Source organism: Eptesicus fuscus, chromosome 2, assembly GCF_027574615.1.
Source record: "Eptesicus fuscus isolate TK198812 chromosome 2, DD_ASM_mEF_20220401, whole genome shotgun sequence".
In the NCBI taxonomy this organism is placed as follows: Eukaryota; Metazoa; Chordata; class Mammalia; order Chiroptera; family Vespertilionidae; genus Eptesicus; species Eptesicus fuscus.
The window spans coordinates 109,705,327-109,718,909 of record NC_072474.1 but is presented as its reverse complement, the minus strand read 5'-3'; the positions used below and the strand labels follow the sequence as shown (position 1 = coordinate 109,718,909).

At 44.2% G+C, this 13,583-nt stretch overlaps 1 protein-coding gene across 3 annotated transcripts in view; it reads right to left on the bottom strand.

Annotated features, from left to right (window-relative positions):
* The window catches only part of TAPT1 (transmembrane anterior posterior transformation 1), a 55,981-nt gene that overhangs the window by 39,925 nt on the left and 2,473 nt on the right, over positions 1 to 13,583 (bottom strand). For 2 of the 3 annotated variants that reach the window (XM_054708021.1, XM_054708023.1), the window contains exon 2: positions 4,242 to 4,372. The exons of the other annotated variant lie outside the window; for it this stretch is intronic. In XM_054708021.1, coding sequence (XP_054563996.1) covers positions 4,242 to 4,372 — 131 coding nt within the window. The remainder of the gene's footprint in view (positions 1 to 4,241; positions 4,373 to 13,583) is intronic. 3 annotated transcript variants of the gene reach the window in all.

Sequence of the window (13,583 nt, the reverse complement as noted above, 5' to 3'; positions counted from 1 at the left end):
CTGTTAGTATTCTGTTATATTCCCAGCTCAAAGTACGCCTAAGCAATCTATTTCAACCGTCCTCCCAAAGCCAGACTAAACTCTTTAGCTTAACCAGCCTGTCCTTCCAGTGTACCTGTCCTTTCCTGTGTGTACCTCAGTTTCCCACGTCTGGAACTTCCTAGCACACCCGCCCCCCCAACACCTCCCCCCCTCCTCCCCACACACACACACTCATAGGCCCTACAATGCACGGACAAAATCTACCCCTTCTTTTTTTTTTTTTTTAATCACCTTGCCATTACCTTCACAAGTCTTTCCTCACTGTAAAAGTACCTGGGACACAGTAAGTATTCAAAACAAAGACAGGGAAAATAAACAAATAAATGAGTAAGTGATCAATTATTTCTCTACATTAGCATTTATATATATGAGGCAATTTTAGAAAATACTGTGATTATTTTATTTTATTTTTTTACCATTTGCTGCAATTTCAGATTCACACAGATGACAAAATTAGCCCTTGGACAAAAATCTGGGATTCTTTTACATTAGTAAACAGGTTCAGTAAGAGATATTGAATTGATCTTTCTCTTCTCTTGAAAGTACAAACGTTTGTTACATGTTTTATAGTCACTGCGTGCAACTCTTGTGGAAGCAAAGCGCTCTGTAACCAAGTGTCTCTCCCTCCAAAGGCTAGCAGAAAATGTCATAAGATTTACCGAAAACAAGAACAAAAATGAGTAAGGTGTTATGTATTAGAAGAGACAACGCAACCACAAAGGAAACCAATAAACAGAAGTTAGATTTACATGAATGTCTAGATATTCTCCCTACTCTTCTAAAGAAAGCCCGAGGTGAAACACTACTCATAGGAAATGAGGGCCACAGGGGTATCATTCATGCTGTCAGGAGAGATATGTAAGCCCGGAATTAAACTGAAATCTACCTTCCCGCTAGGTTTCCCTTAGTCTTAGAAGTGAAGAAGAATGCCCTGAACTGAAATGTATGACTTCCTTTCATGCATTTTAAGCAATAAAGCTTCTAGAGTGTTGTTCTAAGAGACTAAATCAAAATTTCCCAAATAGGCCTAACACCAACACCCTCCTTCATGGGAAGCAGGGTTAGTAAATTATGACAACTGTGCATGAACAGTATTAATTCACCTTTCCTGACATTCTACATTTTAATACATACCAATGAAACCAAAGTTTCACAAAAACACCCTTAGCATAGGTGCTCTAATACTGCTATTCTTTTCTTAAAAAAAAAAAAATCCTGATTGCAATTTACCATACATATGGGTTACCCATTAGTGGGCCTGTCATGGATTACAGTTTGAAAAACACCGATTTATACTTTAGTCTTATCAACACCTGTAGGCATTTTCCCCAGAAGACAACTTAATACTCACAATAACAAACATGAAATGCTTATAATTTTCTATGAGAAATCTACTCAAAAACTTGCTTGTTATTTCAACGTTACCAATAAAGAAGAGAGAATGATGTGTATTGAACTGCCTCGGATGACAGAATTATAAAGGGATGCTGTCACTGCTCATTATTTGTGTCACAGGAGGGGTAAGTCAGGGTCAGACAGACAGACACCTCCCCGCTTTGAAGCAGTCTCCTGGGTGTGTCCCTGGCCTGGCTGTGGCTGCAGGCAAATCCCTCTGTGTTCTCCCCAGAGAAGAACGGGAGTCCAGATCTGCCCCACCAGGTGGAAGAAAGCACTTCCCCACAGAAAGCAGGTGGGTAAACTGTCTGTGGCTGGACAACGGGCCAACGTTGTCCTGACAAGAACATGGCCCCAGCAGACCCTCCCTCCAGCGGCCTCTGCAGTATGTCCTCACATTTCCACCTCACGGCTTATTACTGGAGGAAAAAAGTGAGCTTTGAAAAGCAAGTTTTTTTTTATTGATTAAGGTATTACATATATGTCCATATCCCCCAGTGCCCCCCCACCCCACTTTCGTACATGCCCTCACCCCCCTGCTGTCTCTGTACATTGGAAAAGCAAGTTTTTTAAAATGTTCTAAGAAAGATACAAGAATTAGTTTAATTTTTTTTTTTTTTTTGCAAGCAGAAGAAACATTATCCTCCACCTCTAAGAAAATCTTACATAAACTCCAATATACAGAACAAAGGCGCTGCTGCAAGAGGAGGCTGCTGCAGAGAGCGCCCGCATACCCCTCCACCTCCCTTCTCATCCTCCAGGCCCTCGGCTCCCCTGGGGACCCTAGAACTCCCTAGAACATCCACTGATCCTGACCTAGGGCTACACAGAGATGCCCTGCCACGTGTGTTCTCTCCCAGAATCTTTGCTGGCTCCCCAGCTCTCCACATCTCCCCCAACAGGGAGCTTCCTCAAACTTCATCATGTCACATGCCACCAAGAACCTATGTGAAGCAACATTTCTCAAGTTGTCACTCTACGCCTGACTCATCAGTCTACCCAACTGATGGACGGTCATAAAAAAAAAAAGAGCATCAGCCAAACCAGCTGATCCTCGCTTCTGTCTACCACGCCTCTTGCCATTATAATATGTGATAAAGCAAACCAACAACTCTTCTGACAGCCACTGGAACAGAAAATATGGTTCTAAGGAAGTGACTGAAATATTCTAAGTTGTATCTATCCTATCTAATAAAACAGTAATATGCAAATTGACCGTACCTTTGCTATGCCCACAGCCAATCAGAGCGAACAAGATGGCGGTTAATTTGCATATGCTGAGGGAGGGAGGAGTGAAGAAAGCAGAAAGCAAGGTGGCTGCGCGGGCGGGCAGTGGTGCGGGTGTGGAGCACGCGGCCATGGTGGCCTCTGAGGCGGTGGTGGCAGTGTGCGGTGCATGGCGGGTGGTGTGCGCGGCCACGGCAGCCTCGGAGGCTGTGGCGGGCAGTGGCTGTGGGTGGGGCACACAGCAGAGGCGGGGAGCGGGGAGTGGCGGGCGGTGTGCGAGGCCACGGTGGCCTCGGAGGCGGTGGTGGCTGCGGAAGGGGCGTGGTGGGGCGGGTGGGTGGGGTGGGGCGTGCAGCAGCAGCGCGCACGGCCGAGGAGGCGGCGGCAGCGTGCGTGGCGGGTCAGGGTGCTCGGAGGCGGCGGAAGCGGGCGCGGAGGGTCAGGAGTGCAGGGCGAGGCTTGCAGCAGCAGCTGCTGTGTCCCCCGAGGGGCCGCAGAGGGGGAGGTGGCGGCGGGCTGGGTTGGGTGGGCGGGGCAGGTGGGAAGCGCCCCACCCATTCCGCCCTCCCCGCCCCGCCTGCCGCAGTGGAAGAGGTGGGGGGGAGGGGCAGGAGAGGTGGCCGTGGTGGGAGTGAAACCCGCCAGAAGTCTTGCAGGAAATATTCCTGCAACGGGTCCCTAGTATATATAATAGCCTAATATGCAAAGTGTCCCCTTCAGAGTTCGACCAACCTGGAGTTCGATCGCTCGCCATGATGTGCGCTGACCACCAGGGGGCAGTGCGGAACGAAGGAAGTCCCTGGCTTGCAGCCGGGGAAGGGAGGCTCCAGTCGGCAGCTGGCAGCCACTAGGGACCCTACCTGTGCACGAATTTTGTGCACTGGGCCTCTAGCGTTACTATGAAACTATGAAAACATGTTTTAATATAGCTAAAGCTGAATTATTTCTTCTTTCTTTCTAGCAAGAAATATGGAAGTGCTCAGAGTCAAAAACCCTAACAATGCAGAGGAGAGTGGCTTCCTGCCACATCTGACTGGGCTAGACAGACTGAGACACAATCGAGGGAACATGGTGTGTGTAGACGCGGAGCTGCCATAACTACGCCAACCTATGATGTGACATCCTCTGTGATGAAGGCAAAATGAACCATCTTTTTGTTGAAGAGACTATAATTTATGTTTTTAAATATGAAGGCTGTCTGAGAAACTAAACCTTAAAAAAGGCTGACATTAATTTATTATGCTGAATGGAAAAAAGAACTGCTTCTAATAAAACAAAACTGAAGAGAACTAAAGGAATAAGTGGAGATTAATTCCTTGGAAAAGGTTATTTGGATGGGACACACATGGAAATAGGATAAGTTTACTAAGAAACAAAGTTAAGAATCATTGGATCTCACACTAAAAATATACTCTTTAAAGCCTCTTCCTTTATCCTACTCCCCCAATATATTTAATTATTTCCAAATGTTTAAAAACTCAACTCAAACTGTTCACTATTTCTTTTTTCTTTTGTATGATTAGCACAGTGACATAACTTGCAAAATGATGTCTGGTAATAGAAAAAAAACAAGGTACCTTTTCCAATTCTCTTGGTATTCGCATACAAGTGTACACTCTTTCTCTTCTTTCTGTGTACTTGGCCTCATTATGTTCAAGGAAGTACCCTCTTGTTAGTTCAGCACTGAGGAACCTCAACAATGAAAGCTCTATAGGAAAAGAAAATGACACAAAACAAAAGAACAGTATTTATCAAGGAACTTACATGCTAGCTGGGGCCATAGGTAATACATATATAAAACAACGATGAGAGAATAAAACGAAGTCATCTATAATTCTGTGCCCAAAACTGAACTATACATAAATCATTAGCAAAGTCTATTGAGAAAACTGCTGCTCTGTGTGGTATAAACTGAAAATCCCACAGAAATACAGAAGAGACAATTACTATGAGCCAGAATAGTCTGAAAAGTGTTTTGCAAGAGCCTAGTCTTGTGTCTTATAGGTTACATAGAACTATGAAGGCAGGTAAGAGTACACAGTCAGTGTGTGTGTGTGTGTGTATATATATATGTATATATATATGTGTATATATACATATATATATACACACACAATAAATATGACATGGAGATATACATATATGTACATATGCGTATAAACACACACACACACATATACCCATCCATATATATGTACATGTATATATGTGGATGGATATATATGTGTGTGTATATATGTATGTGTATATATACACATATGTACATATATGTATATGTATATATATGGATGGATATGTATATATGTATATATGTGGATGGATATATATATGGATGGATATATATGTGTGTGTGTATATATGTGTGTGTATATACACATATGTACATATATGTATATGTATATATATGGATGGATATGTGTATATGTATATATATGTAAATATATATGGATGGATATATATGTGTGTATATATGTGTGTATACACATATGTACATATATGTATATGTATATATATGGATGGATATATATGTGTGTGTATATGTATGTGTGTGTATATATATGTTTGTTTGTTTTTTTAAAGCGAGTCAAGTCATCTAACAGGCACTGCTTCAGTCCAAGAACTATCCTGGGTGAACTATATGGATACTGGTGTAACTTCAGCTTCAGAGATCCTGCACAAGTGTCCATCAATTGCTAGGTGAAGGCTTACACAGGATGCTACCCATGGTGCCGCGGAGGAAGAAGCTTCCCCTACCCCCAGGTTCTATCAGCTGGTCTAACGATCTAATAAACAGGAGGCAGATTAGTAAGAGAAAGTGACCAAATTCAATTACATACGCATGTGTGGGAACCTGCATACATGAGAGGTTCAGAGACGAAAAGGGAAAATGGGGCACACATGACATTCTGAGCTAGGGTTCAGGCTAGGCACCTTGGGGCTTCAGAAGGTAGCTGCCCGAGTTCAGTAATTGAGTTTGCCCTGCCATGTAGATAGGTAAAAAGTTACTTCTGATGGGAACTCTTAGCATGGGCCAGGCCCCTAATTTAAATTCTTCTAGATAGTTGAGTGGGGGTGGGGGTGGCAGAAGTTTCTATTGAGCCCACGGGATCTTGGCTGCCTTTAGCTCAGAATAATCCGCATACCACTGAGGCACATCTTGGGCTGGCTCGTTCCGAACCCCTACAACAGTAAGTCATACCAAGCAGAACTTCAACCAGATCTGAAAGACCTCCCTTTCCTTGGCTCTTTAATTTGCCACCTGTTTCCTCTGTCCCTCCACAGCTAACGCTGCCCGAGTCTTCTCGCCTCGATGAGGAGAGTCAGGCCAGGCCAGGCTGGGATTTCCCACTTGGCTACAACTGACCGACCAGAGACGAGAAGCCAAGCTGGTAATGCCTGATCTCAGCTATTTCCATCCCGTCACACTCCTCCCGGCCCGTCGCCTCCAGGACCTCTCAGCACCCCTGACTCCTCGGACACTTCCCCACGCCTACTCCTGGGGAGTCCCAACTCCCTGCCAGAACTCAGGATACCAAAGGTTTCAAACTGCCCTCTCTGCTCTGAGCTGGCCTTCTGGTCCTCTCCCCAAATGCAGTAGTGGTGACCCCTCCCGAAAATTACAACTAGAGAAGGTGATTTCGTGTCTGTTTTTCTACTTAAGGAGTTGCACCTATGTGAGTGCTAAGGTCTGCATGCATGCATAGTCAAAAAGCCCCTTGCAAAGCCCCTAGGAGGACTCAGTGGCAGACCTACTACGTCGACGGGCCTAAGACAGCTTACTTCCTCCAGCACGGGAACTCATCGCTGGTTCTTTAGGCATCAAGTCAGGTGGCTTGCATGTTTAGATTTTACTAGCCCCACCCCCACCCCCAGCAAGTATTATACACACACATCTCTTTAAATACTGGGTTCATAATCTGTTTGAAGAGTTGGTGATACCATGAAAGGTAGCTCCAGCCCAGCGCAGGACCCTCAGAGGCCCTGAGCATCAGGCCCTCAGTATGCACACAGCTGAAGCCATGTACAACCAGACGTCCCATTAAAAGGCCTTGTATGCCCAGGTCCATGTGGAGTAAAACTTTTGGTGAGGAACTTTCTAATCTGTTGTAGGCTGGCTAAAACCAGAACAAGATCTGCTGTCTGAAGGGGAGAATAAGAAAGGCTTCTGAGCTATGAACAAGAACAGCCAAAACTGGTGAAAGAGCAAAAATTATACGCACATCCATTCAGTCAGATTTCCAAATAGAAAGAAAGACTGTCCTGATTGGTTCGTATCAATAAGTACTGGGTGTTTCATGTAAAAACCGAGAAGCAAAGGGACACAGAGAAGAGAAGAGACGGCACCTGCACACGCTATCCCGGGTGCCAGGGAGCTCTGAGTCACAGCACGGGAATCCAAGCAGCCTCTGCCCCGGGGTCCCCACTCCTCCCTGTGGCAGATTTTCCTGTCCTAAGGCTCTCTGGAGGTTCCTCCTCCTCATCACCACCCTTAAGTGTTTGCTGGTTGGGTGCTCCATTCGCTACACCCAACATGAGTCCCAGTAAAACGCTGGCCATCCTTTAAGGCTGGTTTTCTCTGATGTGTCCTCAGTTACCTTCTCTCTTTTTCTTTTCTTTTCCCCTATACATCCTCTCCTGGGACAGTCTGAGGTTTTAACCATCATCTAAATCCTAAAGTCACCATTTCTTTAGCTCTGACTCCTGTGTTTCCAATCGGTCCTGGGCAACTCCACCTGGAAGCCCCACAGACTCCTTTACCCTGCAAAACGGAGCCCAGGACCTTCCCCACTGCTCCCCTGCCTGCAGCCCGACGTTAGCTCATGGCACCAGCAGGCTCTACGCTAGAAGCTGACCATGCCTCGGCCTCTCTCCTCTCACCAATGCCTGCTGATTCTTGCTCTGAAACACTGAACTTTCCCTCCTTTCCACACCCCAGCTCCGCTGGTCCTCATCCTCTCTCTCCAGGTTACCGCGACAGCTTCCTAACGCCTGCCCATCTCCCCATCCGCCCCCTTCAGCCCTGACTTGGCCTAGCAGCGAGTCAGCAGGCTCACACCCCAGGGACAGCCCTCGGCGGCTGGCTCTCTGGCTCCTCATTTCCTCTAGGTAAGGTCCCACCTCAGCGAGGACACGGGATCCCTTACAACTTGGCCCCTGGCTATCTTTTCAGCCGTGCCTCGCACCTGCGCGCCCTGCATCTCTAGGTCACAAATCTCCAGTTACACCACTTTTCAGTTCTTGGAAACCTGTCAGTTGGCTCCCACTGTTTGTTGGCCTGAGATTCCCTCCCCGTTTTCTACAGGTGAACAGGCACAGCCACGCCTGCTCTGGGAGGACGCTCCCAAGTCCTCCCCGCGCGGTGCCCACGGCATCACCCTTGCCTGTGCTTCCCTGCGCCCTATCACACTCATTTTCCTGTCTGGTTTTCTCCCTTGCTTCTGCATCCTCGGGGCACAGCACATAATAGGTGCTCAACAAAGGCTCTGCTAAAATAACATACAGATCAGAGAAGAGGAAGGCAAACCACAGAGATGTGTGGCCGAGAACAGAAACAAAACTGGAAATCAGAAATGGCAAAGGCAGAGATACCAGATCCTCAAGAAGAGAGCTAGTGACCAAGACAGAGCTGCTCTGAGAGGGAGTGGGGGGTGAGGGGTGGGGGGAATGAGCAGGGAACGCGTGGAAAGCTCCTGGCGCCTCTCTGGACACAGCAGCCACTGAAGATGAGGGGCTTCTCCTCTGTGTCCAAGTGACTGACAAGGTGACCGGACAGGTACCTGAACCCCCACCCCTAAAAGGGCGGATGCCATGACGCAGTCACAGCCAGTGAGAGCCCGGGGTGCGAGAGACGAGACTGCATTATCCACAGTAGGTGCAGGGAGGGACACTGGGAAGTCCCCAGTATGTCAGCCACATTAGGGAGCTATAGAAATGGGTTATCGCACAATTTTCAATCTAAAAAAGCAAATTACACTCAAAGACTGAGATAACTATACCCTTGTTTATTCAGAAATTCTCCTCCACATGATGTTTCCGCTGATGACGGCAGCTGCCGGAGCCTTTACATAAGAAGCGTTTTGTTATGATCCACAAGAAAACCACGGACCAAAGCCACAGGAAGGGGTCCTGGCACCAGCCCTGGCGCACATCCGTCTGGGACCCTCCTCAAGCCTCAGAGCTCCACTTCACAGACCAGAAACCGAGGCTGAGAGCGGTTTACACCTGCCACCTGCCTGCCTTCCACACAGGAGGGCTGAGGGCTGAGAGAGGGTTTCCGTGAAAGCATGTGAGAATCACAAAGCATGACACAATGTCTTGAACGACTTACTATTAATTTCACAAGATCTGTACATTAACCAATTCTGGCTGGTGGTTACCTAATGTTTACTGATGCTACTTCTGCAATCCTGTTTCCATGCATAAAAGGTAATCTGACAAGTAAGTATATTTCACAACTGGATGTCCTACGTAACAACTTTTCTGTAAAGCAGTTTTACAACATAAACCTATGGAAGTGTTTTAACTATATTATAAATAAATAAGAAAACTGTTGTGTCAGGATTCCACCTCTAGAAATGCAAGAATTTTAGTTATAAACACCAATTTACATTCCACAATGGGGAATTTTAAGGTAAGCCCTTAAAAATCAAATGATAAAAATACGTTTTGAGTGCACAGCTCTTAAAATTATGAGACAGGCTCTACTGTGATGTCCATTTTGTAGACGCAGAAACCAAGGCACAGACAGGTTCAGGAAGCCTCCAACATCACACAGGAGTAAGTGGTGGAGCCAGAATTCAAAATCAGTCTATCCTTAAAGCGTGGGCTTTTTGGCCTGGGTTATTTTGACTAACATTGTCTTAAGTGCTTTTGTAAACAGGCCACGGTGCTTTCTGGAAAACTGGGACGTCCTCCCTTTTCTGTGCTCCTGTAGCCGTGGGTTTGCTTCTAAGCTACACTGTTAACTTGCTGGCGCCTTTACAGCCCAGAGCTTTCTGAAAGCAGGGACCGTGTATCTGAATCTTCCCAATGTCCAGAACCCAGGCGGTTCTGAATCCAAGGGTAGTGTTTGTGTACAATTCACACCATACTAATGGGCTGGGAATTGTTTTACAGGATACATTTAAAGCAATACTAACAGAAGAACCACGTTTCACAGGGCAAATTATTCCAAAAGCTTTATCTTACTTCCTTTTCCCACCCTCCTGGAGAACTGGCCCTGTTTAAGGATTAGGATCCTCCCTCTATGGCAAGAGACAGTTTATGAAGATCTTGCACATACTACTTCATAAAACCCTCAGTGCTGAGAGCTGAAGAGGGCAGATAATGGTGCTCACATTTTGTAAACCAAGAAACTGAGACTCACAGAAACTGGTCCAAAGTCACTGAAAAGTTAAGGGGAGAGCTGGGAACAGAGCCTAGGTCTTTGACTTGCAAGCCCAGCGAGCTCTCTCCTCAGTACCATAATTACCACCCATCATCTGACAATCTTAGGAGAGAAGATAACCTAGCACTACGCTGGCTTCCACGTTGGAAAGAGCCCCTTGTCTCATACGGAGGAAGGGGAGTGTGTTAGCCCCGCTTGCCGCTTTGTCAGGCCCACTCCCACCTATCCCTGGCCCTGGCCCTATTTTATAGGATGCTACTTAATCTTCCGTTTCAAAGTGTAGCTGTCACAGTATTTCTGTTTATTTTGGTGTTTCGTTTTTAAAGGTTGTTTGTTAGCATTCTACAGACTTGCCTGAACTCACTTGTCCTGTGCTCCTGCGTATAGCTGCCTGACTAATTACGTAGGAAGGCTATTGTTCCGTTACCTGTGGGTACCCCTCTTCAAGAATCCTCCTAGAGTGTACCTTTTTCCATACTGTGATGGCATTTCACTTCTTCTGAGCAAAAGGGTCACTCTCATCTGTTGTACTCAACATCTGCCTTTATATTTTAAGAGCAAATTCTTTTCCAAAGTAAAATAATAAATGTTTATATTCTGAACACTAACGTAACTTTTTAGATGTCAACCAACTTTAGTTCATTTATCTAATTCTCACCATGAAGAAATATCATTCAGTAAGTCTCTTCAAAATAGAAGTATTTCACTATTTAATTGTAGAATATAAGTAAGTGCTTCTACGTTAGAAGAAATAAGTTTTGTCAATTGTGAATATTTAATGTAAGGAAGATAATACCAATCATAAACCCATTTCAATTTGTCCAGAGTGTTCTTAATCAATATTCATCTCCTACCACAGAAATGCTCTATGATCCGGTATCTTAAATTGAGAAAAAGTATAGAAAAAATTGCTTCTTCCTCCTCTCTAAAAGAAGTATTATTTTTAATTATCTACTGAGATAGCTTGTTTTAGAAATAAGCCAGGATAGAAAAGTATTAATTAAAAGTAATGAGTAATCACAAATATATTTATATGTTCAGTAGTATGTCTAAATATATCTTTCTTAAAATAGCACTGACCATTAAAAATGTTGGAAAGTAATACTGGTTAACTATTAGGAAACATACAACTTTCCATAGTCTTAAATAATGTAAAACTTAAAAATAAACTTTACTAAGATTACACTAAGATACTAAATGTAAGTTTATTACACAATATAGAGGCACACTCCTGTGTAAGGCAAACCAGGAATCAACATAACAGCAATTCTGCCTTCTGAAATCAAATGCTGTAAAGGTACCATTTGAGTTTTAAGACCCTCTAACTTTATATTACGGGAAGAAAGAGGTAGAATATTCATAAATTTGTAATATCATTATTCTGACATTCAATGCTATATAGTCTTTCCAAAGACCTCTTTTATGCAAGCACTCCCCAAACTGGGCCACAAATGAGCTGCGAGGGCCTAAGTTAAACATTTAAAAAAGCCAAGATATTGACCTGGTCAAAGACCAAAATGAAAAACTTCTCACTGCTTGTTTAGTTCACATGTACTAGTTAGGGAAAGCAGAGAGCGTTTTAAAGCAGAGCCACAGTTTGTCAGAAGAGAAGTTAATTTTACCTTCTCTGTATCAGGGCTGTGGTTACTCCAAGTAATTTCCCAGCCAGTTTTACAGTTACTCATTTTCCTTTGTAAATGAGAAACCAAGCATTGATTCTAGAGCATCATTTCAGAATCATAGCCTTTAATCATCCATTAGGATGAGTTTGGGGCCACAGAGATACTATGTAAGATATTCTATGGAGGATGAGGACTGGTTAAATGAAATTATATTTTAATAAAAATGTTATTTATAAGAAGAGCTTAAGTTTTTAATTACACAAAATATAAGACATAGGAAATATGATTGGTAAAAATCTCTGTCCCACTGGAAATCTTTTGTGGGAGTTGCTAAAAAAGATCAATTTGTTTTCTGGGTTTTAGTCTTTTTTCCTGCCTAGAGGTCTATATTGGGTAAAGGCAGAGAAGAGAAGCAAAACAGATGGTAACCAGCTTACGCAGAAGTGAGTCGCCATCTAAAAAGAAGGGGAAGAATGGCCCCACGGTACTGTTACAATCAGAAACAATACTGCCTACCACCCGACCTCAGGCTCTTGTTTTATAAGCCAGACCCATCCCTACACAAACCCCAACACCTGCATCAGACACGTATTGTTTCGTCCACACCAGCAGGTGTTATACTTATTTTACACCACGTCTTCTACTGTTAAGTCTGCATGGTCCCTGCAGCCAACTGAGACGCTTCAGATACTGTTTAGCCGTGGAGTTATGAAACACGGCCAAATGCGTTAGGCAAGCCTAGAGCCTACAAGGCAATTCAACAACAGAACTGAGCCAAGAACAGATTGCCTAATTCTGAGTCCAAGGTTGACTTGCTAGACCTAGATTCCTAAGTGCGAACATGGCTGTGCAGAAACGCTCCCATTTAGAACTTTTACAGATGAGTCAAGTGCGGAACAAGCACAAAAACGTGGTAAGATGTACTTACTATCTGGTCTTCTGTCAAAAAGGACAACAGTAGAGTTCTAGGGCCATACAAAAATTTCCCCTCACACTCTTTATTTCTAACAGTTATCTGTATAACTAACTACCTTAACAGTCTACTTGTTACAACTACGCTGGTGATAGAACCTGCCCCTTGTTTGTAACATTCGTACTCGGGAGGTCTTGTCCCTATCAAGTAGGAAAAGGATTATTAGTCATATTTTCACTTGTCTATTACTTCCTCTTTTTGTCATTCAATTAGGCAGTTCAGTAAATGTTTTTCAAAAAAGGACAACAGTAGTTTGCATTCTTTTTAAGAGAGGAAAAAAAGAAGGCAGATGAGATGAATCCGCAGTTCCTGATGACCACTCTACCCAGAGTCCAAGACCGGCGATCACATAAGGCCGTGTGGAATACCCAATGATCATTCTGAGAGCATGGAAACAGGAATGAGGAGTGGGATATCAACTTCTAACTGTGTTGGGGTATAAGTATTAGTTAAGGTCTAAGTTTCAGTCCAATGCTAGGCAACACATAAGCTAAAAAGGAAGTTCAGTGAACCAAGTGATTAAGAGAGCTTGAGAAGACAAACAAAAACAAAGCATAGGCTTAATGTAGATATACGTGTAGGTATATACAGCCGTGTACAGGCACTAATATTCATATTTATCTTCTATACATATACATTAATAAGGACAAGTATTTTTAAAAAATGAATACCAAACACCATGTTTTGCATTATTTCCCTCTGAGAGGGGGTGGTTCATTTTATGGAGTCCTAGGGTCTTAGGACAGGCCAACAAACATCTTCATTTATAAGAGCCCTAATTCCTTGGGAGAAAGGCTAAAGGGGACTTGGCAACTCACTGATGGTCAGGACCCCAAGACACCAAAGGAGAGACAAAGGCTGCGCTAATTTGGGGAGAGGGCACTGGGGGATCAGAGACAGCACCAGAACATAAAAAATAAATAAGCAACACCTCCCG